Here is a 27,860-nt window from a genome sequence, read left to right as displayed (position 1 = left end):
TGAACATTTGGCTATAGGTCTCTGCACAAGGGTTAGGCTTGAAATTCAACACTACTGTTGTTTGCTCCTTGGGGTTTAAGGCCGGGTGTCTCTGTAAAGCACTTTGTGACAACTGCTGTTGTAAAAAGGGCTTTATAAATACATTTGATTGATTGATTGATTGGGCGTTAGCGTGCTTAACTCAGGAAATAAAGACTAGGCCATTATGTTGAATAGGGTTGCTAGCTTCGATATGAGCGCCAACGTGATGAGTTGGAACATGCTTATGCTGGCCACCACAAGGGGTCAGGGCACGGTTCAACTGGGAGGGCGGACATCTACTTAACCTGACCAACAGCTCTCTGATTACACCCTGACACTGTAATATGTCAGCTCTGTCGGACGTCAGAATGAACACTGCATGATAAAGTCTTTCATCTCAGTCCCCCAGTCCCTCCCCACCTCTCCTTCTGACTCTTTCATCTGTCTTCTCCACGGCCTTTCTCTAATGCTCTCCCTCTCTCCATCAACCTTCCTCTCCACTGCTCCGTCTCTAATGGGCTCTCTCTCTCTCCATCGCCAATTCTCTCCACCACTCTCTCTATTCCCCGAAGCTTGGACCCGGTGAGACATCCTCTGGAACCCTCCACATTCCACGCTTTGTCCACCCATCTCCTGTTTTCCTCTTCAGCTGTTTTCAAGTAGAAACTCTTCCGCAAACATGTCTCATCCCGGACCAAGAACGACAGCGATTCCAAATCTCTTCCCAAAGACCTTGGGGAATCTCGCGGCCGTCTAAGGGCCGAGGATGTCGTTGGGCGATGCCATTCCTTTGCGGCGGCGCTGGCGACGAGCCTGAACAACGCGGGCGACGTTCTGTGTAGACAGAACCCATTGTCCGTGTTTGTTTGCGGGTCTATCGACAAGGTGAACGACACTGAAGGACAACAAAGCGTGGGCAACTGTCTGCGTGTCGCTGGAGGCGTCAGTTACAGAGATGACAGCTACAGATAACCCTGGCACACAATAGACCCGCTGAACGAACACACACACACACACACACACACACACACACACACACAGCAGGAGGCCGTGTGAGGAGGACAAAGCTGTATTGACGCGCATCAATCAACCTCCCTATATCTAGCTTTCTCCGCCAATTGTGTGTACGTGTGTGGTGCGCGTCAGCCGTTCTATTGTGACTCTGTGTTATCTGTGGACCGCGGGAGAGGGATCGGCGCTAACCTGGCTCCTTATTATGTGAGGACAATCAGGGATCAGGGGCTTACGTGGGGAACATCTCAAAGTCACCGTCCTGACCGGGAGCTCCCCTCTACCATTCCCCCCGCCTCTCAGTCGTCGTGTGTGACGGCGAAGGGGGGGGGGTCTCATGCATCTTTCAGCGGTTCCTGTGTGGTACCTAAGGGTACCTGCGGATGAGTCTTTCAGTTCAAATGTGTGTGGGATGTTGCAAATGCACTGGAGGGAGGGAGAGTGAGAGAAGATCGGAACAGAGAGTATGTTTTGTGTGTGTGTGGGGGGCAGAAATGGAGCGACAGGCTTCTCTATCAGCTGTGTGATTGAGTATCTAGCTGAGCTGAAAAAGAGGCGTCCAGCTGTCAATAAAAGGGAAGGAAGAGTGCTGCAGTCAGCTAGAAAAACTACCGCTCCCCCCTGCCTCCCTGTTTCACCATCATTCCCCCTGGCTCTCCTAACCTCCCCTCCCTGCTCCCTGTCTCCTCCTCCCTTCCCTCCCATTGTCTTATTCTCATTCCTCCCATCGTCCGGGCTCTACCCGGCTGCATGTCCTTCTCTACAATTTGCCTCTCTCTCTCTCACACTCTCTCCCCCACTCAATGTATCCCCCCAACCAGCCTCCTGGCTGCAGTTGATCGAATCTAATTGGCAGAGGTGCGCTGGGTTGAGAGAGTCTCCCAAACAGAGACTGGCATCACCCGGCCCAGGGCTCCGCGATGCCACCCACACAGACAGGCACACGCAGGCCAAGCTGAACCGGGCAGAAGCTGTGCGTCATTCCCCAGTCGAAACCTCCCCGGAGCAGTAATACCAGGTTAGCTAGCGACCCCGTTCTACTGCTCACTACAGCGCCTCGACGCGTGGCTACACCCGAGTCACACCGCGGACCCCTTGGCTCAAAGCTAAACTGTTTGTGCGCAGGTGTGTTCCGCCCAGCGCAGAGCGAGACAGACAAACACACCATGCTCCCCATCCGGCACGCAGGCTAAGCTGTGGAATCAAGGATGAGGCGCCAATCGATGCTAACTATGTAATAGCTGGCTGGCCGGAGAAAGAGGCAGCCGGCCCAGCCCGGAGAGCAGATCTGACTGCTTGCAGCTTCAGTCAATAACACTGTTCCAACACAATCCATCATCAATGGCCAAAGCTGATAGCCACTACAGTAATCCCACTTTATGCTCTATTTGGTTGAAGATGCCAGCGTAAATACACACAAATATTTATCTTATCTTGAGCAGAAGAGTGTTTGGGCTACACGGCCTGTGTTTAACATCTGTCTGAAAATGCAAATAGTTTGACTTGAGAACGTATTGTGTATATAGTGTTACATTTACAGTAGGATTTATATAGTATGATTTAATTTGGTATGATGACTATTAGACAAACGACTGTGGTTGCTGATCAGGTGTTGCACTTAGCTAGTTTGTTCCCGTTAGCATGTCAGTAATGTCAGTCCTACCAGCTAATTAGGCAGAGTGAAATGTAAGCCCTGCTAGCTAGGGCGTGTTTATTCATTAGCATGTGTAATTTCTGCCCTGCTAACTATCTTATGATTACTAGCTAGCCTCATAAGCAGCAGCGGTTAATGTACAGGGGTACTGGAACAGGAAAAAAAGAAAATCATAATAGTGAGTATGGCACGTATTGAGGGAGGATGAAAGGATGCTGAAACGATTTTCTTCCTATTCAAACATCTGAACACACAGTGTTTCTCACAATTGGCCGATTTTTAATGACATGGTGCACGGGAAAAAAAAATCTGCATTGCTGATTTATAGACATTGAGTAACAGCCAAACTAGAATTTCCGTCAGTTTCTGGTGGAGTTGGGGGCATTTAGGTCAATCAAATCTGGCAACCCTGGAAACAGTTATTCCCTGCACACTCCAACAGTGACCTTCCACAATCTGTGGTGTTGTCCACAGGAGGTCAAAAGAATCCAGGGCTTGAACTGCACACTTGCCTTTTTACTGCCTTTTGTTGCATTGTCAGAAAGGGGGGCGGGGGGTTTAATGACATAGTTCATTTTTGCATAGTGGCAACAGAAACTAGAAGAAGTGAAAACTGGCTTTAGCCGGTTGCCGCAGCTGCACTGAACAATATGGTTCCACATTTGGTGTTTGTAGGATCCCCAGCGTCAGTCTGATTGCACTTTATTTCTTAATTGTTAGAGACTCGTTACAAATAAATTAACCATTAGCTTTTTAACAGGTCTATGAATAAGAAATGAAAATAATGTTATTTTTTAAAAAAAACACGAAAAATATGAAGCAATAACAAATGTCTGATGATTTTGCTTGCTACACACAGCCAGGGAAGAAAAGGTTAACTCAGTTCAAATGATAAACTTTTGTTCCAATTAAGATAGCAATCTAATATTTACACACGGAGTACAACAGGTGTGAAAAAGCTATCCGTGGACATAACCCTTACCGGTTTGAAAGTAGCAGGTAATAAAACCATGAAGAGCGAATCATTTACTTTCATAACTATCAAAGTCATCTAAATAATATGAAACAAGAGCACTGGCAATGAAAAAAAATTTGGACTTTTAAAAGGGGCAAAAAAAACGTGCTGCCAGCCGCCAAGTTTTCAGTCTGTTGGTTAGTTTGTGCAAAAAAATGTAAAAAGTTGTGGCGGTTGAATGTTTATGACAGACATTTCATTCAATTTATAACCTCTGGTTACATGGATATACAATAATTGTGCCAAACCTTCTAATGAGAAGTCACCAAGTCACTGGAAAATAATTGAAGCTTCATTTCAAGCTCAACCCCAAAGGATTTTAATATCAACTCCAGAAGAGGCTTTTTTTCTTTTCTTCACCCAATCTGATATTATACCAACAGTGGCAGTTTTTTTATTTTACCATCAACCTCTAGAGATTCCTGAGGTAACTGCTTCCAATTTCCTTCCCGGTTTAGTCAGTTATAGAGCCCCTTTAAAAATAGGCTAAATAAACAAGTGGCTCATTAATATCACTGAAAATGTGTTTCAGCGACAAGTCCCCAAGAGGGACCTATTTATTTAGGAGAATTAATAAATGCAGGCTTCGGCTCCTTTGTCCTGGCGTAAATGCCACATTTTGTCTAGTGCAGCAGTTCCTACAGAAGCGCTGGAGAGTGTTTGCGTGTGTTTCCTGTGACCTTGGTACTATCTTATGTGTGTGTGTGTGCGCGCGTGTGAACACCCAACACCCTAATGGTTTCTAAACAATCTTTACGCATTGAACACCTTTGGCACCTTAATTAGCAAGTTTGTGATCCATACGGTCTCTCTTAGCCCTGACCTTACCTTTTATCTGACCACTGCCACATCCACAGAGGACAGGAAGACTGAAAATGCAGAGAGGAATTGGGGTGTCTGAAAAGCCATTAGGGGACACTGTGTTTGGGTGTTAAATCTATTTTTGTGGGTTGCGTGCGGGGGATCCACCAGCAGGCTCCATCACATTAAAATCAAGACATTTAAGACCTTTTTAATGCCACTTGGAATGCAATTTTCTACCAATTTCAAGGTATGGGCTCACCTCAAACTTGTTAATATTCTGCTCTGGAAAATATTCATATAAGTTGATTCAAAACTACAGTAGAATGGTCTTCACTAAAACCGGATCCCACCCACACCTGGTTAGGCTATAGATAGCTGAACAATTGGGTTGGGCATCTGCATTCATTAGGCTACCTTAATGGGCTTATCCTCATCCACATAGGATTGAACAAGAACTTGTCCCATCATGGAGTTCCAACCTTCTTAGAGAGTGATCACCACCTACGGAACCGCTGAGTTACAGAAACTCAGCATTAAGGGGAAAACTCATTTTGACAGAGGGAAACCGGATTTTGAGTAACTACTTTTTTTTACACTTCATGAAATGTCAGTTTTACGACGAAAATGGAGAGAGAAAAAAAACTGTCAATGAAAGAAAAGGCCCAAAATAGAGAAAATCTAAAAGGGACCGGCTATATCAATGCCTCAGATATAAATTGGTGCTATAAAGCTCAACAATGTCAAATCAGAAGAAAAAATATACATCCACCAGCAGAGACTGGAGGCCATCCTGCCATCAACGGTGACAACATGTATAGAATAAATTAGCCGATTGCCTAAACTGGAACCGACAATGTTACTGGATCAGAATACTTGGAGATGGCGAGTGGTTTGTTCACGGGCAGAGCGGCAGACCGCAGCAGAAGAGGAGCAGGGCTGACATGTCCCTTCCCGGGATCACAAAATCAACGCAACGGGCCATTATACAGCGGCTACGTGGCGTGCTTCACTCTCCCCTGGCAACGGCCCCACTCACCGCACACGCAAGTCAAACGCAGCCTTTGGTCGTTCAATGTACCAAGACAGCATCGCGGTGGTGGCGGCAAATAAGCGTAATTCAAGCATAAACACTGGTCGGAAAAACAGTTGCACGATCTAGCTGAAACACCGGTCATCTCCTGGACAGTGAATTCAGTAAATGACTGGAACACAATAAGGCTATCTAATAATGACACTATTTAAAGTTTGGATTTGGTTGAAGTCTAACTGAAAGAGGATAACAAGGAAACAATCAACGCGAGACCTGGACACACCGCTGCAGTGTTGAGCGAGTACCAGGCCAGTTGGATTGGCTGTCTGGTGAAACAAACTCCAACCACACATTCAGAATGACACCGTGCATGCCAACTCCAGCAAAATGGCCCCTGCCGAACCAGGCAGGCTCACTCAATCAGCCCGCTCTCTTCCTTGTGACAACATCTGTCTGTTTACTGATCACCAAACCGTGCTAATCAGAGCCCGCGTCTCAAGGGGCCCAACAGCGGCGCGTCCCGCTTCGGCAAATCGCAGGGGTTTAGACGGCACCGCTCGCCTGTCACTCGTGAAACCCAGCAGCTGGCGACCCCTCAATACTTCCTGTCTGTGTTTAGTTACCTGTAGGAGTGTTTTGTATCCCGAGATGTTTGCGTTTCCCAAATGTGTGCGTGTGTGTGTCTGTGTGCGCACTAGTGTGTGCTTGTGTCTATGTGCGTACTAGCGTGTGTCCGTGAGTGTGTGCTCATGCCAGGTACCGTCTTGTTGTGCCGTTGATTAAGTGCCATGCTAAGAGCCTCTGGGGAACAGAATCTAAGCCTGTAAAGGTTCTTTCAGTCTGGCACCGGGAACCAAACACTTGCGGGCAGCCGGGATTAGGCAAAGGCGTGTTAGCTTCCGCACAGGTCATGGTGTAAACTGGAGCAGGTGGCGGGGACGCACGGTAGAGGGGCAGTGCAACAGATGACGGGTTTGTTGGCTAGAGCCCACACAGGACAATAGAAGTCTCCCCAGGGGAAAGCACTCGGAAGACTGCATGTCCCTGGGAGCCTCATCGTGGGGACTTTCAGGAAACCAAGGCTGCCTGGGTTGTTAGCCTACAGGAGGCTGTCTGATGAAGAGTTTGGTCTCAAGTGTTCAGAACTGAGGGCGTTGTTGGTCAGAGAGGACACAGATGTAGCGTTGGCCGCTAGCCGCCCGTTTGATTTTCTGTTGTACGCCTAAAGATTTGCGACAGAAAGACAGGAATCCCTGTTCTACAAACAGTAGTTTACAGAACAAAAGCAATATTCATCACAACGTCAGTCCATGGTCAAGACTTGTGTGGAGATTGCAAGGGCTTCACATAATCTTCCAAGCAAGTGTTCATGTCTACTGCAATAAGCAGAGGCTCAATTCAGATCTGCTCCCACCCACACAAGCAGACAAACAGTCCCTGTCACAAATACACACAGACGCTGAACACACAGAACAGACAAACGACCATGCACACACACACACACACACACACACACACACTGGGTGAAAGGTGTGACTTTTCACGGGTTATAACTGGGTGCTGTTTAGTTGTAAAGAAAAACAATAAGAAGAGAAAATCATTAGTGGCTGTGAGAATCAGCTTTGTACACACAATTTACTGCGGTAATTAGGAACAAAACAGCACAAAAGGTTGGAAGGCTGAGAGTGCATCTTAATGTACTGCCTCTAAAGAGAGGTGAGTCACCAGCACACAGATGGCCTTGTCTAGGATGGAGTAAGACTGGAGCGGAGGGGAGAGGGGAGGAGAGCGGGGGAGAGGGGAGGGGAGCGGGGGGGAGGGGAGGGGAGCGGAGGAGAAAGGGGAGGAGAGGGGAGCGGAGGAGAAAGGGGAGGAGAGGGGAGCGGAGGAGAAAGGGGAGGAGAGGGGAGCGGAGGAGAAAGGGGAGGGGAGGAGAGACATATGAAGAGATGTGTTTGTGTCTGACTCAGAACGCACAGGTAACACGGAACGAACAGAGAGAGAAAGACTGAATAATAAAATGAGAGGGAAAGCAATATGAAAGAGAGAAATACATAAAAAGAATAGAGAAAATGGGTAGACGTAGTGTTGTGAATGTAGCCGGTGGGGGGAGGGGTTACTAGACAGGTCTGAAACGGTGGGGGGAGGGGTTACTAGACAGGTCTGAAACGGTGGGGGGAGGGGTTACTAGACAGGTCTGAAACGGTGGGGGGAGGGGTGTTAATAATCCAGTGTGTTAATAAAGCAACCATCAACTTGGGGCCCTCCAGGAGTGACGCACTGCAAATGGCAGATCTTTATCAAAATCATGTGCGGACTGGTGAAAGGAGACTGTGCCAAAGGAGTAGGGTTTAGGAAATTTCTTGAAATTCCAAAATGACTGAGAATTTGTTATGATGAACCATGAGTTCTTGAGGAAAAGGATTTCCTTGTGAGGACAGAAATGACGTACCAGATTACATTATTTTTGGCCAAACCGTGAGGTGTCGCGGTGCCTGGTCTGCATTTTCAATCGCTTGCTAAAACACATCAATAACCCAAAACTCATCAAAATCAGGCAAGAGGATTCTGAGAAGTTGACACACGTACGGAGACCAACCACAGCCTCCTCCGCGGTTTCATCATGCAGTCTTTGTAGATTACAGTGGGAAATACTGTCGGCATTCATAAAAAAAATAAAAAAGTGTTAATTAACATAACAAACCTCAAATCATCCTTCAACATGAAGAAAAACAAAGTGTGGAGGAGTGACTTGGAAAACGCTGAAGACACCAGGACTATCCTCTTTAATGTAAGAGCTTTATTTTATCCTGTCAATAAAGTGTCTTGAATTCAGAGAAACAGAGGAACGTAAAAAAAACCTGTGTCTACGTTTAGGAGGATGTGTGTGTGTGTGTGTGTGAGAGACAGTAAGTGGGAGAAGAAGGGGGCAGCAAAGTGACAGAGAAAAAGCCAGTCCTGGAGGAAGTGAATGAAATCCTCTTCCGCAGCACTTCAAACACCCCGGTGTAATTACACATAATTTCCTTGCTAGCGACTGTTCCAAACGTGTGACCAAATGGCAGCAGCGGCGCCACCAGGGAACACTGCTGGGCGTGTGGGTAGCAGCACTCACCACTGAATGGCTGCATGGACGGCTTAAATTAAGCCCCAGCTATAGGCTAGCCACCTACAGGCCTGTTCTTACTGCCGAGCCACTTCAGTGTCTAGGGCCAAACACACGCACGCACACACACATAAACAAACACCAACAAACCCCCACGGCGCCGATGCCGTCATGGCCGTAAATCAATTACAGACAATGAGAGAGACAAACTGAGGCGGAGGTGGAGGCAGCACGGTTCCCTGGGTGATGCACTCAACGCCGCCCGCCGCAGGGGCTCAGTGTGACTACGGCGAGGCAGGAGATAATATTTATCGTTGCTGAAGGGAAGAAAGACGGACGGACGGGGGGGGGGGGCAGACAAACCTAAACACGGGGGACTCTTACTAAGACTAAAACACACCAACACACACATACAACAGACCTCCTGTGGAGCCCGACACAACACACACCTAAATCATTTACTACTGGGATGATTATCCAGTAAAACGCACACACTCCCTGGAACGGAAAGACGGTGGAAAGGAGCAGGTTTGTTAGGGTACCTGAATCCCGTCCAGCAGCTTGCTCATGCACCAGAAACTGTCAGCCTCGATGTTCCTCAGCGCCTCCTCCTGCAAGCTGGACACGTCAAAGTTCTCCACCTCCTCCTCTGTATGGAGAGGGAAAAAGACAGAGAGGGAGGGCAGAATGGGGAAATGGGGGTGGGTGGAGTGTGTGAGAAAGAGAGAGAGAAAGAGAGAGAATGAAAAAGAGACTGAGTTGGATCCAATACAATCCCAGCAGGTTCTTCTAAGAGCCCTACTTTAGGAGAAGGACAGAGGGGAAGGATGACGGGTTGTTGTTGAGGAGAGCCTGAGGAGTCTCTCTCCTTGATGGAGTGTGGAGAGGGGAGGTACAGATGGCCCTACTCAGCGCTTCACGGTGGGGGTCTCTCAAATCGCACCTGTTACAGGGACACGTCTACTTCCTTCAGCCATCAATTACAGCCTATACCGTGCCCACTGACAGGTGAAGTGTTTTGTTTGTGCTCCATCTCCAACCAGAGCCATTCAACTACATCTGCTCATCACGCCCCTATAACATCTACAAACAAATAAAGAACGCAGCCCTTCTCCAGGGCTCTTTATATGTGCATTTTAGTCACTTAGCAGAGGCATATATCCAAAGCAGCTAACAGTGGTGAGTGAACATGTTCAAAAACATTTCTCAGCATGTGCACAGCATACAGACATTGATTCCGAGATAGATCATGCATGTGCAACTACGCGATCGGAAATTGGAGATGGTTATCAAATGCCATTAAAAAGCTGTACAGATTATGAAGGCAGGCATCAGCAATTAAGCCCATTTGCGGGTTAAACGTATTAACTCCTGAATGACAGTTGGAACACTCTTGTAACCGTTTATGGGTCAACCGCGTGTCGGCCTGGTTTAATTTAGAGCAGGTATGATAGAATCTGTTATCCCGGCGGTGGGCACCATACGGGATCATTAACATATAATCAGATTGATTAGGTGCGGCATGAGGGGAACGTGTTGAGTTTGACAGATACAGCGTGGGCTGTGACTGGGCTGAATGAAGGGTTTCACCGCAGCAGAGAGGAACGCTACGGGATGGTGATTAAATGGCCGTTGCACACACCTTCACATACATCACTGGCCTTCCTACTATGAGGTGTGTGTGTGTGTGTGTGCGTGTGTGTGTGTGCGTGCGCACGAGAGATATAGGAGCCTTGAGATGAGAACTTCATACGCTCGTTTCATGGAAGCCCTGCCAGCTCTGCTTGGTCTCCTTGGCAACAGCGGCGAGATGCTGAAGGTGGTGTGTTGGACACGATCGGTCATTGGATTCGATGGTTCAGATCTGGCACGAGCCCAGGCCTAGCAATTCAATGAAAGCTAGCATCACTGCGGACATCTGCAGTGCACACACCCTAGCTTCAGTGAGGACATCTGCAGTGCACTCACCCTAGCTTCAGTGAGGACATCTGCAGTGCACTCACCCTAGCTTCAGTGAGGACATCTGCAGTGCACTCACCCTAGCTTCAGTGAAGACATCTGCAGTGCACACACCCTAGCTTCAGTGAGGACATCTGCAGTGCACACACCCTAGCTTCAGTGAGGACATCTGCAGTGCACACACCCTGGCTTCAGTGAGGACATCTGCAGTGCACACACCCTAGCTGCAGTGAGGACATCTGCAGTGCACACACCCTAGCTGCAGTGAGGACATCTGCAGTGCACTCACCCTAGCTTCAGTGAAGACATCTTCAGTGCACACACCCGAGCTTCAATGAGGACATCTGCAGTGCACTCACCCTAGCTTCAGTGAAGACATCTGCAGTGCACACACCCGAGCTTCAGTGAACACATCTGCAGTGCACACACCCTGGCTTCAGTGAGGACATCTGCAGTGCACACACCCGAGCTTCAGTGAAGACATCTGCAGTGCACACACCCTAGCTTCAGTGAGGACATCTGCAGTGCACACACCCGAGCTTCAGTGAAGACATCTGCAGTGCACACACCAGAGCTTCAGTGAAGACATCTGCAGTGCACACACCCTAGCTTCAGTGAGGACATCTGCAGTGCACTCACCCTAGCTTCAGTGAGGACATCTGCAGTGCACTCACCCTAGCTTCAGTGAAGACATCTGCAGTGCACACACCCTAGCTTCAGTGAGGACATCTGCAGTGCACACACCCTAGCTTCAGTGAGGACATCTGCAGTGCACACACCCTGGCTTCAGTGAGGACATCTGCAGTGCACACACCCTAGCTTCAGTGAGGACATCTGCAGTGCACACACCCTAGCTTCAGTGAGGACATCTGCAGTGCACTCACCCTGGCTTCAGTGAAGACATCTGCAGTGCACACACCCGAGCTTCAATGAGGACATCTGCAGTGCACTCACCCTAGCTTCAGTGAACACATCTGCAGTGCACACACCCGAGCTTCAGTGAACACATCTGCAGTGCACACACCCTGGCTTCAGTGAGGACATCTGCAGTGCACCCACCCGAGCTTCAGTGAAGACATCTGCAGTGCACACACCCTAGCTTCAGTGAGGACATCTGCAGTGCACACACCCGAGCTTCAGTGAAGACATCTGCAGTGCACACACCCTAGCTTCAGTGAGGACATCTGCAGTGCACACACCCTAGCTTCAGTGAGGACATCTGCAGTGCACTCACCCTAGCTTCAGTGAGGACATCTGCAGTGCACTCACCCTAGCTTCAGTGAGGACATCTGCAGCGCACTCACCCCAGTGCACGAGTGCTTGAGCCTGTGCATCCTCAGAATCTGACCAGTAACAGAAGGGAGGTGAGCTGCAACCCTCCGGTAGAAAGGCAAATGAGAAGAGATGAGAGCCAACATGCTGGAAACAGGCATTAATGGCCAGGACAGGGAGAAGGGATGATGGATGGACGGATGGATGTTAAAAACCAGTAGAGCATTTTGAGGAGCCGTTAATACCAACAGGTTTTAAGAATGTAACTCTTTCAGGGGAGGAGAGGCTAGTGGCGATGCTGGTGGAGAGGCTGGTGGAGAGGCTGGTGGAGAGGCTGGTGGAGAGGCTGGTGGAGAGGCTGGTGGAGAGGCTGGTGGAGAGGCTGGTGGAGAGGCTGGGTAAGACACCTGTCTACATCCGATAGGACGGTGTGTCAGTCAAGGGTATGGAGAATGGTTGGTGTGGAACTTGGTCTCATTCATAGTATGTATGCACAAGGAAATGAGGAGCTACCATGTGTTTTTGTATTGCACAAATGACTGCTACTTGTTTCACAAACCACCAGCTCCCCCTGTGGTCACAAGAGAAAGTGGCCAGTGATTGTAATACAGCAGTGGATTTCCATAGGGAGGGAAGCATAGCAAACATATCCATTGCTTTGTAGTGAAATCTGAGTTTATTTCCCAATCTCCCTCCCAGACAGTTTTCTTTGCTATATTTAGTCAATGTCTCTCTCTATCCATGGCTCCCTCTCTCTGTCTCTCTCTCCCCCCCTGTCCCTGTCTCTCAATCTGTCCATGTCTCCCGTCCCACGATGTGCTAGCCTTATTAAGAAGCTGGTTCCGTTATTGGGTGACTAGGACAGAGAAGAGCTTTAACTTGGTTAAGGGGACCTGGCCTCCCATGAGGACTGGATGGCCAAAAAAAGAGAGCTGTTAGAACTAAGCTCTTGAGTAAAGACGTAGGAAAAAAACAACATTAGGATGGCCAGGTTCCAATGCTTCTCCGTGGGCGTCTTGTATTAAATCCCTGTGCTGTGCAATCTCCCAGTTTACCTAGATGAAAGAAATTGTCCTAAACGCCCCTCAGTAAATAATATTTTCGATCCCATTTACTGGTCAAAAAACCCATTGTTAAAAGAGAGCGTCAGGCTGTGAATCTGAAAGGAAAGTCCAAAGCATATTCTACAGATGATATAAATTAATACAAATGTGTAGTTTAGGTAACATAATATTTAAGTGGATATCCCAGTAAGCCCAGGTGGACCAAAAATCCTTGAGTGGAAGGGGTATCACACGACCAAGGCACTTCCTTCAGTACCTAAACAAGGCAACTTGTGAGGAAAGCCACACAGAGGCCAACAATCACTTTGAAGGTACAGAGTGTGATGGCTTTGATGGAAGCAATGGAGAACATTCAACCATATTAAGCGCTAGGCATAAAACTGTCCGGTATTGGAGGGTGGCAAGAAAGATGATGTTACTCAAAAATGTATATCTCAAAGTATGAGAGTGAACCAGCTGCAATGGTGGGGAAGAAGGGTTGTGCTCAGGTGAGAGCAAAACAGAGCTTTTAGGGCAAAATTTAAAGTGTTATTTTTGGTGCTGACCTAACACTGACCTTGCTTCAACACAGAGCATCCCTACAGGCAAGTATCATGCTGTGGGGATGCTTCTCATCAGCAGGGACTGGGTGTCTTGGCATCTTTAAGGAAAACTGGATGGAGCAAAACAAGCATGCTATAGTCCAGAAAAAAAGGTGCGTGGGAGGAAGATCCCCAGCACAAGGTGAAAGCAACATTGGAGTGGTTCAAGAACAAAAAGGTGAATATCCAGCCCAGATCCTGATCTCAATGACCATCATTCAACCAACCTAAACAACTGGTAGTAAATCTGCGGAGAAGAATGGGCCAAAACCACTCTGTGTAAAGCTGGTACACACATAACAAAGGACTGAAATATGTTATTTCAACAAACTCTACAAAACATTATTGTATAGGGGATGAATACTTTGCAACATAAAACCAATTTCACCTTACAATAATTGATCCAACTGATAAGTCAGTGTTTCAAAATAAAATATATCAAACAGAATAAAACTTCAGTGTACCATTTGTAATTCAGTACAATTAGAGAATTGCTCAGGAGTCTGAATACTTTCGCAAGGCGCTCTGAATGAGAAAAAGCAAGTCCACTCCACAGACTCATGCGGTACTCTCTCTTCCGCCACACATACGCGCACACACAGCTACACACGGCGAGGTGAAACGGCCAGTGAGCATCATACTGACAGGACAACAGAGAGCAGGGACTACAGCCATACAAGGTGAAGGCCAGGCCATGTCAGCACAACACTGCCGTATGAACAAACACACCAGCGGGCACATGCACACACACACACACACACACGGTTTCCAAAACAAAACACACACGCTAAAAACACACACACACACACAGGCTGATCCCTAGAGCCTTTTTGTTGTGATCATCTGGGTTCATTAACCTTTCTCTACAGCCCATAGAGGGGAGCAACTTGGGCTCTGGTTAAACTACCGCTCCACCTCCCTGGACAACCAATCGCAAAATAGAACTAGGCCAGTGCCACCACATCCATGGGTGCATAGCAAACCGCACCCTATGCGCCTATTTGGGGGACTCATTTTGACCCGAGCCCTGTATTCAAGTACTTGACCAATAAAAAAAAGGGCAGTTTGGGCCTCAGCCCACCTAATGAAGCGTGGCCTAGACCTTTTGACAGGCGACGAGGAAGACATGCGTGCTTACATTTTAAGCTGCTTTGTAGTCGACGTGGTCTGTTCACTGCTAAATAACGGCCGGAGGCGGAGGTCTGATCCATATTAATACTCTACATTCAGAATGTCATCCGTGTCACCCAGTACGGTTTAGCGTTTGAAGAGGATATGGATGGGAAGGTCTCCGTGTAGCTCTGTGTGCACACCAAGTCCACGCTTAGCTCCAGTATCAGCCTAAAACAGATCCTGCTCTACATTTGCCTAACCCAAGCCAAGTGACTTCCCATTGGCCAGTGACACCATAGCATCCTGTGTCTGCCTGGGGCTGACTTCCTGTTCCTGCTGGCCCTGATGCCAGGCTGTCCGGGGCAGGCCAGTGCCAGATGTGCCCTGTGCCGGGGTTGGCACACACTGTGCTGGGTTACACCTCCAGAGAGAGTAGGACACAACATGCCATCTGGTCGTAGCAGTATGGGCCTTCAGTGGTAATGTGGGATGATGTAACATCATGATTTTCCTTCGTATCACCGGACCGAGAGGGGATCTGCGTTACACTCGATCTGCCTGATATCAGGTCACGCTATCAAACAAACTGTTTCTAAGGAAGGTTTTTTCTTAACAAAATACACTAGCAACATAGCATCTTGCTTCCCACTGCCGGCTTGCCTCTGAAGCTATGTGGTATTGGTGCTTGTTGGCCCCTGGATGGGGAACCAGTTGCTGGTGAAAGTGGACAAATATCGGTATGTCACACCAAAGCCACTGATAGGCACACTGCCCTGCTTGGGGTTTAATTTTTCAGATGGGACATTAAACATGTGCTTTGACTCTCGGTGGTAACTAAAGATCCAATAGCACTTATGAGTAGGTAGGTTAACCAAAGTGTCCTATTTATTTTATCTTCACTTTAGCCCTCATATCATTATGGCCACCCTAAACATCCCCAGCTTCCAAATGGCTCAATCATCCCATTTTTACAGTTACTGAAAGTAACTGCAATCAATAAATTACAAAATTATCTCTAGGTAACATAGGTGAGAGGATCAGCTAAATGACTACAATGTAAATGTAAAAAAGTAGTGTACAATAGTAATAATAATAATAATAATTGAATGTAATAACAGAATTGTGAGGGCGCATACCAGTGATGAAAAATTTGAATATCAATAAATTGTCTTAATCACCACCATTAATCTGGGAACACTGTGTAGGCATGGGGAGTCTGTGAATTCATGGAAGGTATATCGGGATGCATCATTTTCATTTTGGATATTCCTGAGAGTCCAGAACGGCCCCGGCCACGGAAATCAACCACCTCACAATGAGATAAATCCATCCTGACTCACACAACCCAATTAAGGTAAAAACATCCTCCAAACTAGTGTTTGTTAATTACGATCACAAAGTTCCCTCTGAGCTAGGTAATTGAAACAGTTGATAATTAATATGGGAGTCAAACTTGGCAAAGTTGTCGTTGTCACACCGGCAGAGAAACAAGTAATGCTTGGAGCGTAATTATACTGTGTGAGAAAGAGTACGAGTGAGAGCGCGCTAGATGAGAGGTGTGAATCCATCTGTGATTTATGGAAATAGACATCTGGAGGTACTAAACAAAGAGCTTGAGATGGGATACCGTGATGCAGAGTGGATTTGAGACTTCCTCCTACAGTAGTGTTATAACAGCCCACAGAGGACACCAGCTAGTGGGTTGATGTGACGGGGAACGGGGCCCAGGGCTTCGCCCTAGACCGGACTGGCACATTCAGCCCTCACACACACACACACACACACATCTGCCGCGCGTCTCCTCCCACCTCCGCCCGCCCGCCCCGCCGACCCGGCTCACCTGCCAAGGTCCGGCGCGGCTCTCGGCCACGTTGCCATGGCGATGGCAGAGCAGAGCCGCGTCTCAGACGTTTCCATGGCTTTGTCTGCGGGGCCACTGGTCAGAAGGTAACACGTCGTGTGCAGGAGGGAACATGCAGCCTGCATCGCTGAAGATGCGCAGGGAAGATGTTTCTGATGTTTCTGTTCCCCCGCGTGGCTTGCAGGATGGTTGGTCGGCTGGTTATATAGCCAGTACCGAGGGCCGCGACTGTGACGTGGTAAAAATAAGGAGCGCTAAATTCTTAATATACAAATGTCAATTTGACCGATCTGGCCCATACCATAGGCCTGACAGCAGCTCTTTAGTCCGCTACTGTAACCTCACCACAACGGGAAATAAGAGAGGGGGAAGTTTCCAGTGTGAAACATGGAGGCCGATTAGTCCATTAAGAAATGCATTTGTTGTAATCTACAGTCTCATAGAAACCATTAGACGTATAGTTAATGGGAGATATGCTTTCTGTCCCAAGCGGCACCTTATTGCCTACATGTTGACCTGTCATACATAGAGCACTACAAAAGGAACAGGGTGCAGTTTGGGACAAAGGAGGGGTGTATGAGCAGACAATTAAACAGCACTCTGAGTGGAATGTTAATTGATAAACTGATAAATGTGGAGAACAGCTACACTCCAAATGACTATTGATGCAAATAAATGGGCATGGGCAGAGCCAAGGATGACGCAGCAACCTGTGAGGTGACATGACAGTGTGTCCTCCAACAAAGATGAATCCCTCAATTGCATCAGGTCAAGTGTATCGGATTTCAGCAGGGTGACAAAATGATAAAGGAGCCATTTCTCAGGGCGAGAAATCTGTGCAGAAATCCAATTTATGCCTTTTTATAGTAGAGTAATTAACTTAATCCAGAAATATTCAATAACCACGATTATTCATGGAAAATGTATTACTTCTTGACAGGGCGATATGTCTGAATCATTCTCGGCTCCAGTGCATTTTATGGAATCAGGAATAATGAGAAAATGTGTCGAGAAAGTCTCAAATGAGATCTGATGTTTGAGATCCTGCATAAGGCCACTGGAATAATGACTAAGCTTCTTCATAATCTTACTGAACAACATATTTCAAAGGTGATACAAAGCAGGCCAATTTCACATTTTCTTATATAGGATCATAATTACTTTTTTGTTTTAGAACAAAGATTTGAAACGGAACCAAACAATAAATCATAGTACAGAGTAATGAATATATCTGTGGGCGGAATGGTAGCCTAGTGGTTAAGAGCGATGGGTCGGTAAACGAAAGGTCGCTGGTTCTAAAAACGGAGCTGGCAAGTCATTCTTTCAACGAAATAGACAGTTCACCCTAATTGCTCCCAAAATATAAACGGAAAAGCACCCTAAAAAACTCTCAAGGCAAAACCGACAGTACACTGTCAACAGGAGAAATCCTAATGCTGAGGTTTCAGTGTTGCTTTGAATTCCTCTTCTAAACCTAGTTCCGTCAATGAGGAACTCAAGCAGGGAATGACAGAAGAAAGTGGGGATGAGATAGAGAGAGCGCGAGAGCGAGAGAGGAGGAGGAGGAGAGATGGGGGGGAAATTCTACTGAAAGCCAGTGGCCGTGCCAAGGCAATTACTTAACAACTCGTTAGAGCAAATAAAGAACCTTAATCAGCTCAGCGTTAAAATCAGCGCCTGGCGATGGGAGACGGCGAACAAACCGATACTCATTAACTACTCAGCGACAAGTCACACCCCAGTGCCCCCTCCCCATTCTACAGCCAGAGCGTCAGGCACACCCCACGGACCCCGCTGCTCAATATACAGAGCAAGTAACAGACAGCACCCTCTTCTCAAGTGGCAGAGGGAACGACAGACAGTAGCAGACCCACTGGCCCGGTGCTGAATCCCCAGATGGAATGACAGCCATGAGGCCCGATCGACAGAGTCAATACGGACCGGTGATGCAACACTCAAACGGCCAGGGTCTGGAGCAGTTCGCCGAAGTTCCAAGACTCCAGTGGACAGATGAGCAGAACAGACTTAATTAGGTCAAACCTGTTCTGTGATAATCAGATGATGTAGCCTTAGGACCACTCGCGGGGCAATGTCCAACTCCTTTCAGCCTGACCTTGTGTTTCTCCCTACAAAAAAATACAGCCACCTGCTCTATGCGTGTGTATGGGATCCAGGTCTGTGTGTACACCCAAAGCGCAAAAACCTGTCCACACCAAGGCTTTTGAAAGGCATTTATGTAGTAGGGTTAGGGTAAAACAACTGGGCAGAGTTAAAATAAGGGTTACTTTAACGTCAAGGCGTTACTAGTTAGGTTGTGGGTTAGGCATTATGGTAAGGTTACAGATTTCGAGGTTCAAGGACCCCAAAAGGATAGGAAAAAAAGTGTGTGCGCTTATGTGTGTGTGTGTGTGTGTGTGTGTGTGCGCGCTCACGTCCAACTGGTCCTCCACCACGCCAAAGGAAACAGGAACGTTTCCCAGACACCTTTACACTCAGCAGGGCTCCGTCTCATCTCTCTGATTTCCCTCTCCTCTCGGGGTCTGGAGTTACATCGCTCAATGTTTGATCACACAAACACCACTGGCTCCATATTCATAGGCTCGCTACTGGGCAAATCGTTTTAGCACTGCTTCCATTAGCGCTGTTCAGAGCATCTGTCAGAGATCCTCAGCATGTCATCTACATCTCACAGTAAACCAGCCAGCCATGCTAACACCGGACTAGGCTAGCACTGCGGAAAGAGCAGTCTGACTCTTTTCTCATAGCTTATCTGGTTGTCCTTAACACGGTTCCGAGGCTGTTTCTATTGTTTTATCTATATGGAAATGAGCAATTAGGCAGACAAATTGTCATGTCATTTGGCATTATCACATGCCACTTTTTCAACACTATTATCTCTTAATAGGAAAAAGACAGATTAAGTACTCCCAAAGGAGTGAGAGGGTTATACACATCGGCTGGACACGTTAGATTTAGACTGCATTGAGTTCAAAACATGTACACACAGCATGAAATTATACTTACATAGAGTACTCTTTCATTCCCAGTTTTTATGTGCTTTTAGGTATGCAAATGTAAAACAAAAGGTAATGTCTCTGTTGTCTATGCACAAACTCTTGAAGGTACGAGAAAATCCTCATGTCAATTATTTTCGAGAGAGAATAACCGAGAATGATCTCTGTCTCAAATTCTAGTCTTTGAAGTACCTAGCTTCCCAGCTGAGTTACCATCGGATGGAACATCTTTATCAATGTTATTGCAACAACAAACAGGTGAGGCTAGCAGGCGTAACTGCAGCTAAGAAGAGTTAAGCTAATGCTTAACTTAAAATGGAAACCGCCATATACCTTAACACTGTAATTTCTAGGGTGTACTCTTTCATTTAGTTGTTCTTCATGCTAAAATGATCCATAGGAACATATATAGAATGTTAGGAAGCCCTGTGGCTGAATTCATTTGTTTGCTGAATAATTAATGTTTTGAGTTCTGATAATGCGATAAATATTATTTGCACAATGATTGAGTATACAATAAACACAATTGATCACATGAAAACCTGTATCTGAGGCTATTATATGAACGAAGAGTCATGCCTCCATGTTGGCTTCCGTGTGAACATGACATGAGCAGACTCCGGAATGAGCTAGTGTGTCTAGATTATCGTTGTGAATAAAACCCAGATGAATAATGTATCTAGCTCTGTCCAAGTCTATCATCTTCCACTGTTTTAAGAAGATGCATGATGGAGGCCTGGTTCATGTCATATACAGCAAATGTAGCGATCTCAACAGTGAGTTGAAATAAATACAACAAAGCGATGTAATCAGGGCCAATTTCAGAGTCACTTCAACATAAGATCTCTTAGCTCTACTCAGCATTTGTCTCTCTTCCTCTCTCTTCAGCTCCTCTCTTTTCCCAGCTCCTTTCTCTTCTCCTCGCCCCTGCTCCTTTCTTCTGCTCTCTTCTCCTCAGCCTCTCTCCATCCCTTTCTTTCTACTCTGATGCCCTCCTAGTCATGACCAGAAGGCAGGCAGGGTGGAGCTCTAAACAGGGAGGAGTGAATGTCCTGTTTCCTCCCTGCTGTATCCAGGCCTGCTGACCAACACCAGCGTCAGCCTTTAACTTGTAGCTGCACCTCTACACTGTGTAAAGGCGTAAAAATGTTTACAGTACAAACTGTAGAAAGCCTGACAGTTCGATCCGATCACCTTCCAGGAAACATGCAGATTCATTCTGAGAGAACAGACACTCCACATTTCCCATCAGTCCATTCAGTCTCCATTGACAATTAGCAAAAGACCAACAAAGCTCATCTCTAGTCTACTCCAGAACATTCAATCCAACAGAGGATCTATACCAAGGCAGAGAACCATGCAAATGGCATTATAGATCTGCTGGAGGGATCAATTTCCAAGGAGACCACAATAAAACCCCTGCCTGGTCCATCCAACTCTTCAATCAAAGGCCTTCCTCTTTAATTACCAACTTCTATTGTGTCCTAATGGGAAAGCAGCTTGGCTCTTAAGGAGGGAAAGCGAAGAGAATGGGGGATAATGGAAAAACAGGCTCCCTTGGAATACATGTCCAAGCTAGAAAATAAAGAAAAGTGAAAAACAACCAGGTTTGAAAGCCAGGGAGGAGATTGGGAATCAATGGCTGAGGATAGGCCAGTGGATGAAGAATAACAAGAGTCAACACCTTTATACAAACACATGGTTTAACCTGGACCAGGGCTGCTGTCAGGAATCCAGGAAGGCCCTTGAGAGAATCCCTGCCTCCCTCTCTGCGGGTAATTAGAGGCAGGGTTTACGCAGTGAACATTTTGAATTAAGGCTATGAACAGGCCCATGAAAAGGCAAATGCTTCTACAATCATACCTGCAAACTAATATAAGATAGCCCTGTCCAACAATAAAACAAACAAAAAAGTCCTACCTTGCAGTAAACTGCTCAACTATTCAAATGTGAATAATTGTAGAAGGAATATTTAAATGTCTCTGTGAGATCCATTTGTGATTAAAAAATTGCCCCGCGGGTCCAGGACAACATTCCTGATTTTCCCCCATGAATTTGGCCTTGTCTGGACCTTCTAAAACTGCCTAACGGCTGCAGGATTAAATTAGAAACACTGCTAATTTCTATTGGAAAGCGATGTGTCTGAACTAGCAAACAACTCCATGTATTGACTCTCTGGACAAGTAGTCCAGGTCCATAAAAGCACTCCACTTCGTACAGAAAAGGCTTCATTATAGAAAAAGCACAGAACCCTGCATGTGGCTTGACTGTTGAGGGAAAAACATGATATGGTTGTATCTAAATCGGAGTGACGTCAGTTCAATAAAACAGTGCCAAAAACAAAACCTTGCATCATCAAAGGGTGAAAGATAAAGACGTTTTGAAAGTAGCAGCAACAAAAGGAAGCCATACAGGCGTCAGGACCAGGCGAAGCGGGACAGCATGGTGTTGTCACAGAGCAACGAGATGAGGAGAGAAGACACACTGAGCAGCAGCAGAAGCTTTGATCCCGTCTGCTAAAACTGCTTAGATGGTGTTGATGAGAGAGACACGAGCGCCTAATACAGGTGAACGTCTTAATCACTTCCTGACAGTAGAAGTTGCAAATAACATTTCACAACCAGAGTGAATGATGAGAATGATGACAAGAAAAATAGCCCCTGTGTTTCAGAACTTGTAATTAAACAGAGACATGATGCTCTGTCGCCCCCAGAGACCAGGCAAGGCGAGGCAGGCTGGGCGATGTATTAAAGCAACGCCACAAACGGCCAACGCCACAGTCGCTGCCGATGCATAATGTAACTGTTGAGACCGTAAACCAACCTACGCTAAGCCTTTTGAGGGACGCAAGAGAAACTCCATATTCTGTAACCGATGCCTGCCTCTTTGTCATGTGAATTGTTTACACACCCACCGCCGGGTCCCCACTGTGTGTGTACGTGAGGTAAGACCCTCTTCCAATGTTCCATAATGCATGGCTCCTAAGAGCAGCAGGAGTAAGTGGCCCTGGCAGCCTGCCCTGGCCTGTACTCCCCTGTCATCATGCATCTTTAACGCACAGTGATTCAATAGAACAATCCACAGCTAGGACCAATCACGCGATCCGCTGTCCGCCCGCACGCACGCACGCGAAAAGGGTCTTACACACACACACACACACACACACACACACACACACACACACACACACACACACACACACACACGTGCATGAATGAAAAAGCACCCACACAGACACAGCCCTTTCTTTCATTCTCCAGTAGAGACAAACCAGCCATAACAAAAAGCATGCAGTACTAACAGCCTGTGAAATGCTGCTGAAGAAAAGGGAATTAGGAGTATAAAACCATCTATTTCCTTTACAGGCTGACTGATCCTGCTAGTCGGAGCGGATTTCTGACGAGATCCAGAGACTAAAGCCAAGTACAACATCACACACACACACACAGAAACCAAGATAATCTGACTCAGAGAGAGAGAAAGAGAGTCCAACACTAACAGCAATAAATTCTAGTGAAATCTCCAGCCCTCAGCCCTCCCACCTCTCCCTTCTCCCCAACGTGATGCTGCGAAGGAGAGGGAACAGCCCGCTCTGAATTAATGAACCATCACTGCCTGTCAATGCCGGCCCTCCGTTCACGAGGCGCGGCGGAACGCCGGGTCATCACGACTGCCAGCCGGCCGCGACTCTGCATCGGTCCCCGCCCCGGTCCCCGCCCCGGTTCCTTCAAAGTAAAAGTCTACCTGCGGGTGGCACGTGCACGCGTGCGGTGTCACCCTCACATCTGCATCCTCCCCGTGATCAGAGGCTCTTTCCCCGCCTACTTCCACAAATGTGGGGTGGGGGGGGGGGGGGATTGGGTTGAGGGGGGGCAGGGGGTGGGGTGGTTGGCCGGTTGGGTTGAGAGTGGGCGGGGGTAGAGGCATACCTTCCTATCCGTCAGACAGATGCACAATTAGACTGTGCCTTCCTCAGCATGAAAGCCCTAAAAACAACCCCCTCTCCCTCTCGGCCTGTAACCCTCCATCAACCACGTAATAAACAACAGACAGCTGGGCACATCAAACCGTCGTACAAGACGTCAGGCGGAGAGTGTCTGAAGGTTTGTTGGCTTGCTGAGCATTCAAGGCTCATCAGGAGCACATGAAGACGCGTGGAAACAAAGCCACGACAGCCCAGAGCCTTTGATGATTTGACAGACAGACAGAGAGAGGAAGACGGGGGTCTGAGTCAGAGACAGGGAAGATAGAGGGAAAGACCCGGGAAGAGAGGAACAACACGGATGGGGAGAGAACACCAGGACAGGCGGGAGAAAGGGAGCGAGGAGGCGGAGAAGAAAGAAAGAGGGAAGCGAGGAGAGGAAAGAGCAGTAGAGGAAAAGAGAGGGGGAAAGGAGGGAAAGACAGTTGTAAGAAACAGCAGTCGCCACTTTCTGCCTCAACTTTCTCCGGCCACCTTCAGACCGCTCCCTGGAGTGGCACAGCTGCCATGGACTCATCATCTATGAGCAAACGGTCTCTGAAGGCAGAAAGAAGGGAGAGAGCGGCCAGCGTCATTGGCAACCCCCTATGTGATCTGTGGGTTATTGGTATAACCCTTCCATTAGTCCAGAAGGGGCCCTGATGTGTTTCCATTGTCACGTCTCTCGTTAGCGATCGTTAGCGTGTACAGTGCATAGGCGTACACCCCCGCTGTGGCGCTCATTAGTTGCCTAGCGATGGCGGCCGCTCGAGATGCCGGAGACGCGGGAGGAGACAAAGGGAAGGAGGCCGTTAATTGTATGCAAGGGAAGGAGTAGCATGTGCTGCAAATGAGATCGTCATCGCCGAAGAGCTAAAGGTCAGGGGTGACGACAGAGGCTAAAGGAACGGGGACCACCTATGAACTTGGGAACCTCACACAGCATAGCAAACAGTGTTTGATACTCATAACAGGCTGAGCTGCGGGATAGACATACAGGGAATAGGCTGCCATTTGAGACACGCTCCACTCTGCATGTCAACGGGCGTCATTTAGTCTGGTTCACACAGCACAGGAGAACATTAGTTGGCATCATCAGTGAAATGAACAAAAGTCACTCAACGAATAATTGACACCACAAATTTACACAGCAGGGATCCAAGAGGCTCTAAGAGGCACCAAGAAGCTCCAAGAAGCTCCCCTCTGAGAGCAGAGCTGATTGAAATAGACTGGAGTATCTCAAGGTGCAGTTGTACACCCTCACAGGAGGGTAGCAGTGGAACTGATGTAATTCAACTCAAAACACACACCACTCTCCAGTTGTTGTTTTTATATTCCAGAGAGCAAAGTGAAAAGAGGGATACACCCTGAATAAAGTAGAAAGGTGGATGAATGAGGAGGGACTCACAGCCCTGAAACAAAACTACAATCTGGTGTGTCTTTGCCCGGGAAAAACATGTCGACTATCTAGTCTCGCTTTGTCCTGAACCATTTCTACTATCTAGTTTGGCTTTGTTCCGAAACATGTCTACTATCTAGTCTGGCTTTGTCCTGAAACATATGTAGTCTGGCTTTGACCGGAAACATGTTTATTATCTAGTTTGGCTTTGTTCTGAAACATGTTTATTATCTAGTCTGGCTTTGACCAGAAACATGTTTATTATCTAGTTTGGCTTTGTTCTGAAACATGTCTACAATCTAGTCTGGGTTTATCCGGAAACATGTCTAGTATCTAGTTTGGCTTTGTTCTGAAACATGTCTATCTAGTCTGGCTTTGACCAGAAACATGTCTACTATCTAGTCTGGCTTTGACAAAAAGACCTGAGGAAGGAGTAAGAGACTCACCGATGTACTCGAAGACGTAGACGACAAAGAACGGTGTGACCAGGTCATTGATACCCTGGACGTAGCCGCTGGCAGGGTGGCGGATGGCCCAGATGAATAGGATCCGCTCAAAGATCTGAAGGGGCAAACAGACGGACAAATTCAGATTGACAACCCAGTAAATCTCAAGTGCAAGAACCTGGCGGCTAAATCTGCAGTTAGTATACAAGAGCTATCGTGTATACATCGGCACATGGAGGACCATAAGTCAAAGTAACAAAGTCTCTCTCATGACCAACATCCATCTGCCAATAAAATGTGGATAGAAGAACACATACAAACGAGGAATGACTCATGTAAGAGTCCATCCTTTAGATTAACTATTATTTTCTTTCAAGACGGTTTGAAAGCCACACGAGCGCCCGGATCCCATGGTCACCAATCAATCAAAAAAAAATGTGGCAGTTTGAATGCAGGTTTTAATCACATACATGAAGGTTTGGTTGCGTTAGAGAAGCGAGGAAATTATTAACAGAGGGACAGGACGTGCACGTGTGGTGAGCTGTGACAGGGATGGGAAGCGTGTTCCAGAATTCCCAACGAATGTTCTTCCAACTGAAGAATGCAGGACACCTCAACATCAATCTCCCATCTGCTCTTTCGTCCGGTCTCTCGGCTCCCGCTGAGGATCAAGAGCTTCAAACGAGCTCGGGAACGACCAACTTCTTTCCATCTTACATTCCTTCACACTATCTTTCCCCGATCTTTCTCTGCGAGGCAAACCCTTCCATCTTGCACGCAGGCTGTGTACGAGGGGGGTGTCTCGTAGCAGTCAGCCCTGCTAAATTGAAGGAGGTTTGAAGTTCAGCCACACAAAGACGTTGCGTCACAGAGACTCTGCAGCCCGGCAAGAAGAGGGAAGAGAAACTCAGTCTGTGATCGCATCCCAAACAGATTCATATTCCCCCTTCAGTGCACTACATTAGAGCAGAAAGCTATAGGCCCCAGTCAAAAGGAGTGCACTACATTAGAGCAGAAAGCTATAGGCCCCAGTCAAAAGGAGTGCACTACACTGGGAATAAGGCCACTGTTGGGACACGGACATGGATTTCCATTCTCTTTCTCCTCCCTCTTCACGCTGGGCCGCTGAGTCTCTGCGTCTGCTTTTTGAGATGCCAGGCGACATCGCACATACAGAACGCTTTTCCAGAAGGCTTTTCTGTCAGCTTCTAAATAAACTCATTTCTCAAATTGTGATCAGCCCCCCCCCACCCCCACCCCCCCCCCCCCCACCCTGAAATAACATGCTGGTTAGCTGCCCGGGGTGCGGGTGTCTTGTGTGAGCTAGCGCGGCGGTGCTGTGAAGAGTTCGGCGACATCCCTTTTAAAAAGTGGTTAGCGTGATTTCTCCACTGCCGTCCTGCCCCCGAGCTTTCATCATCAAAGTCACATCTATCAACGCGGGGTGTAGAGGAGAGTGGGAGGAGGACAGGGGAGGGCTCGTTTGAGTTTCCCCTTCAACACCCCGCCCTCTCCTTCAACCAGCCCTCCCGCCTCTCCTCATCGTCTCCCCATCGCTCACCTCACCCTTCTCTCAGTCTCCTCCCCTCTCCTCACCCACCTCAACTCGTCCCCTCTCTCGCCTACTCAACCACGCAGTCGTTCTCCTCTCATCAGTGTCCCCCCTTCTCCTCAGCCCTTCTCCCTCTAAACACACAAACGTCCGCTTCAGCCACCTCCGCCTGCAGCTAGAATTCATGGCCAAAGCTACTACACACACTCCTTCAGAAGGAGGAAATTAGACACTAAACCAGGTGGATGAAATCAATGACCAGAGAGAGAGAGAGAAGGTGAAAGAAAGGAACAAAAACAAGAGAGAACAAAAGATACAGTGAAACGAAGAGAAAAAGAGAGAGAGAAAAAGTGAGAGGCCAGGAGTGAATACATTATCTATCTATTTGCTTTGCAGACAACCTTTCTGATCCCAGAAAGCATCTACTGAATGTTTAATGGATCACCTGTCAAGTATTTTTACTTGCAGTAATGTCTATGTGTTAAATGCTTATAATGTCCTAATGCAAATTGGCATTTATTTCTCTGCTGGACCCGGGGAAGATAATGTGCCATTATGGCATTACCCAGACCACTCCACTACCATAGCAGAGTGAGTTATGTTGACCTCATGTCGGCAACTTCATTTAGTTGGTCTGTAGGGTTGGTCCATGTTGCCCAAGGCATCCACTACCCACCAGGACAGACATCCATGACCCACATTACCACGACATCAACTACCCACCAGGACAGACATCCATGACCCACATTACCACGACATCCACTACCCACCAGGACAGACATCCATGACCCACATTACCACGACATCAACTACCCACCAGGACAGACATCCATGACCCACATTACCACGACATCAACTACCCACCAGGACAGACATCCATGACCCACATTACCACGACATCAACTACCCACCAGGACAGACATCCATGACCCACATTACCACGACATCAACTACCCACCAGGACAGACATCCATGACCCACATTACCACGACATCAA

General features: G+C 47.5%; 1 protein-coding gene across 4 annotated transcripts in view; it reads right to left on the bottom strand.

Annotated features, from left to right (window-relative positions):
• The window catches only part of tbc1d22a (TBC1 domain family, member 22a), a 133,400-nt gene that overhangs the window by 66,074 nt on the left and 39,466 nt on the right, over nt 1-27,860 (bottom strand). For all 4 annotated transcript variants that reach the window (XM_034289965.1, XM_010886981.4, XM_010886983.3 and 1 more), the window contains 2 exons: nt 25,312-25,426; nt 9,184-9,290 (listed from right to left, as the gene is read on the bottom strand). In XM_034289965.1, the coding sequence (XP_034145856.1) occupies nt 9,184-9,290; nt 25,312-25,426 (222 nt within the window). The remainder of the gene's footprint in view (nt 1-9,183; nt 9,291-25,311; nt 25,427-27,860) is intronic.

The sequence above is a fragment of the Esox lucius genome, chromosome 23, assembly GCF_011004845.1.
Source record: "Esox lucius isolate fEsoLuc1 chromosome 23, fEsoLuc1.pri, whole genome shotgun sequence".
NCBI lineage: Eukaryota > Metazoa > Chordata > Actinopteri > Esociformes > Esocidae > Esox > Esox lucius.
This window is presented reverse-complemented; position numbering and strand designations above follow the sequence as displayed.